General features: G+C 33.9%; 1 protein-coding gene across 1 annotated transcript in view; it reads left to right on the forward strand.

Annotated features, from left to right (window-relative positions):
• The window catches only part of LTN1 (listerin E3 ubiquitin protein ligase 1), a 51,314-nt gene that overhangs the window by 19,101 nt on the left and 27,977 nt on the right, over positions 1-4,236 (forward strand). The window contains exons 7-8 of the mRNA XM_032277088.1: positions 3,195-3,368; positions 3,959-4,149. Coding sequence (XP_032132979.1) covers positions 3,195-3,368; positions 3,959-4,149 — 365 coding nt within the window. The remainder of the gene's footprint in view (positions 1-3,194; positions 3,369-3,958; positions 4,150-4,236) is intronic.

The raw sequence follows: 4,236 nt of genomic DNA on the forward strand, positions 1-4,236 counted from the left end.
CATCTCAAAAAAAAAAAAAAAGTCGGGGTTTCATCGTATTGGTCAGGCTGGTCTCGAACTCCTGACCTCAGGTGATCCATTTGCCTCAGCCTCCCAAAGTGCTGGGAATTACAGGCGTGAGCCATCAGGCCCAGCATCTCTAAAAAAATTTTAAAAATTAGCTGGGCATGGTGGAGTGCACATGCATGATTCAGAGATGGATTGTAGATTTAGGCTGTTCAAATACGGAATATAGGGGTTTCCTTCTGTGGCCCTCTCCTTCCTAGAGTCCCCTCTCACTCTCCTGCATCATCCCACGTGATCCTGGCCTTCTTTCCTGGTTCTTCTAGTTCCTCTGGCCAGAAAGAAGTTAGTCTTCCTACTGAAGTTGTAGCTGGTCCTATGCCTTTGTGATGGTGACCACAGCCATGTTTGGGCAGAGCTGCAAAAATTGAGATCTCAATCTACATGGATCAATTACTCCCAGTTTGAGTCTCCTCTAAAATGCATATGTATTTCAGTCTCCAGAGGCCTCAGGTAGTTGTTTTCTTGTGTTTTATCCACAGAGCCTATACCTGATCTTTTAGGAGGATTGTTATATTGGGCTGTCACTAATCCATGTTTTTTGGTTTTAAAAATTGCAGTTTGGTTATTTTGAGTTGCAAGTATGCTGTATTTATCCTGAGTAGAAGTATTTTGTCAGATAAAAGTATGTGAATGCTTTCTTCCAGTATGTGACATGCCTTTTCATTTCATTAGTGTTTTTGAAGAGTAGATATTTTAATTTTAATAAAGTCTAATGGATCATTTTCTTTTATGGTTGTGCTTTTGATACGCTATTTTTAATTTTTATTATTTCAATGGCCAGTTACTAGATTGATGTCTTATCTAAGAAATCTTTACCTACATTTGCAAAGATTTTTTATATTTTATTTTAGACGTTTATACTTTAGCTCCATGTAGTGCATTTAGAGTTTATTTTTGCATATAAATTGAAGGTGAGAGTCAAAATTGATTTTTTGGTTATGTTGTATTTAGTTTCTGAAAGACTATCCCGTCCTTATTCTGACAACTTTGTCAGAAGTCACTTGACTGTATGTGTACAACTTTAATTTTAGACTCTGTTCAGCTCCATTGATCTGTATGTCTATCCTTACACCCAATACCATACTCTTGATTATTAATGTTTTATACTGTGTTGAAAACTCCCAACTTTGTTCTTTTTCAAAATTCTTTTGGTTGTCTTAGGTCTTTTGCATCCTAAAATAATGTTTTATAATCTCTTCAGTCTTTATGGTTTTTGTTTCCATCATGAATGAATGCTTGATATCAAAGCAAATCAAAATTTTCTTGATTTTTCTGATGTATATATGATCAGAGTTTTTCAGCATAGCTAGAATTTGCTGTCTTTTTAAATGTCATGTCTTTTAAAATACTCACTTATATAAAATATACATATTTTCTGGTGTTAAATATGTGTGTATTTTTAAACCTCACAAAATATTATCTTATACTCTCAATCTTTGTTTAGATTTGCCTATGTATTTGTTGCTTTGTGTCACAGGTGTTTTTATCTCATTCTCATAATTTTTTTTTCCACTCTCATTTTCGAAAGACATATTTGCTGAGTACAGGATTGTATGTTGGTATTTATTTTTGTGTTGGAGATACTGTTCCATGTCTTCTGATTTAAATTATTGCTGTCAAAGTCAACTATCAGTCTGATTATCCTTCTTTTGAAGGTAGTTTATCTTTCTCCTTGGGCTACTTTTAAGATTTTCTCCGTGTGTTTTTCTAGTTGCACCATAGTGTGTCTTGGTGTGGATTTCCTTTATGTATCCTGCTTGGGATTTGTTGGGCTTTTGAATCTTTGACTTGATATATTTCATTGGCTCTGCAAAATTCTCAGCTATTATTTCTAGGTGTTTCCTTTGCCTCATTCTTCTCTTGTTTTGGGATTTTGATGAAATAGATATGAATCTCCTTACTGTATCCTCTATGTCAGTTATGTTTTCCTTTGTTGTTTTTGTCTTTTTGTCTCTCCATGCTGCTTTGTGGATAATTTCTTTTGCTCAGTCTTCTAGTTCACTGATTCTTTTATTTCTATCTAATCTGCTGTCTTAGTCCATTCAGGCTACTTTAACAAAATACAGTCAGCTCTCCATATCTGCAGGTTCTACATATGTGGATTCAATCAACTGTAGATGAGGAACCTGTGGCTATGGAGGGCTGACTCTATTATGCCATTTTATATAATGAACATTTTATGTAATTCATGGGCACTTAGTACATGTGTGGAGATAAGAGGGTGGGGTGTCCTGGAACCAATTCCCTGCAGATACCAAGTATTGAACTGTACCTTAGACTGAGTAATTTGTAAACAATAAAAACTTATTTCTCATGGTTCTATAGGCTGGAAATTCCAAGATCAAGTTGCCAGCAGATTGTCTGGTGAGGGTTGCATTCTCTGTCTCAAAGGTGTCTCCTTTTTGCTGTGTCCCCATGTGGCAGAAGGAGTAAATGTGGTCTCTCACACCCTTTTAAAAGGGTACTCTAATCCTATTCTTGAGGGTAGTACCCTCAAGACCTAATCATCTCCTAAAGTTCCTACTTTCTAATACTATCACACTGGTGATTAAGTTTCAACAAATTAATTTTGAAGGGAGACATTCAGAACATTGCACTGTTCTTAAATTATGAGTTGAGCTTTAAATTTTAATTATTCTTAGTTTAGTGTGCTTGATCTTTTCAGATCTACTCTGTTTTTTCCAGGATCCTTTTTCCTACAAGTTTTAAAAAACTTTTGTTCCTTTAAATATAAAGTTTTGTATTATAGAATTAGTGACTGATCATTCTAAGATTTAAAGTCTCAGATCTTTTATTTCTACTGATTGTGGCTCATGGTGTCTTATTTTCTGTTTGTTTGGCTATAATGGAGGCCCCAAATGAAGGCTTCTGCTACTAAAGAGGATTTGTGTTTGCTTCAGTTAAAGAAAAAGAAAGTTGAATTAATTCTTTCAGCCTTCACTTTTGCCTTGGTAATTCCTTATGCCTTTTCAGCCATTTCATACTCTTTTAAGATTTTAAAAAGTATTTTTTCTAGCTATTTTAGTTTTCTTAGTGGGAGGGTTAGTGTGAATAATCTATTACCATAAATTAAAAATATTATCAAGTTTTACTAGGTTTTAATTTAATTCAGCTTTGCATTCTTTTAGATTCGCTCAGCTTATTTTGAGTTAGTTTCTGCATTGTGCCAGCGCATTCCACAGTTGATGAAAGAAGAAGCATCCAAAGTGAGCCCATCAGTTCTACTTAGCATTGATGACAGTGACCCAATTGTCTGCCCAGCTCTCTGGGAAGCTGTACTCTATACACTTACAACTATTGAGGTAGGTAAGAGAGGCACATTTAGTACACTGAGGAATACTTGTCTTTTAATTGTATTTTAGAACCCTTAGGTATCATGTGACAGCCTATGAGATAAGAATATCTAAAACTTATTGGAAAAATGCTTTCTTGGAAATAAAATAAACTTGGCATAAGTCTTCAACTGACTAAAATGGCATAGAGTTTTTATTTTATTTTGTTTAGCCAGTATTCTGTAAACCTTATGTGGCCTAGTGCAGTCACCATATCTGAATTTTATATTTAAGATGAAATATAATTAAGATTGAAATATAATTGTCCCTTTTAGAAAGCAGCTTTTATAGAAATAGAAGTTAAATAATTATTTCTAATCAATAATGTCCTGTAAGTATGTCGAATATATGATCATTATATGTAACCACATTTATAATTTTTAATGGTGGTGAGAGATTTTAGCTTTTTTTTTTTTTTTTTTAAATCTTCACCTTAAGATTTTAGCTTTTTTTAAGGTAAAATACTGTTTTTCTTTTTGGGAGTCTATATGTTTTCTCTTTTAATTGGGAAAAGTGTGTTTATGATCTCTAATTACTACTACAATCTTTTCTTTGGTTAGGACTGTTGGCTTCATGTAAATGCAAAAAAGAGTGTGTTTCCCAAGCTGTCAGCTGTTATTCGTGAAGGTGGTCGGGGTCTAGCTACTGTCATATATCCTTACCTTCTGCCATTCATCAGCAAGCTCCCTCAGTCCATCACAGATCCAAAGTTGGATTTCTTCAAAAATTTCCTCACATCTCTAGTTGCTGGGTAAGAAATTTAAATTTTTGATTTTTAAAGCAAAACAGGTTTTCTTACTTTTATACTCACTATTTCTTTTTTTTTTTTTTTTTTTTT

This window comes from Sapajus apella, unplaced genomic scaffold (assembly GCF_009761245.1).
Source record: "Sapajus apella isolate SASKATOON/1434 unplaced genomic scaffold, GSC_monkey_1.0 scaffold8, whole genome shotgun sequence".
Classification (NCBI taxonomy): Eukaryota; Metazoa; Chordata; class Mammalia; order Primates; family Cebidae; genus Sapajus; species Sapajus apella.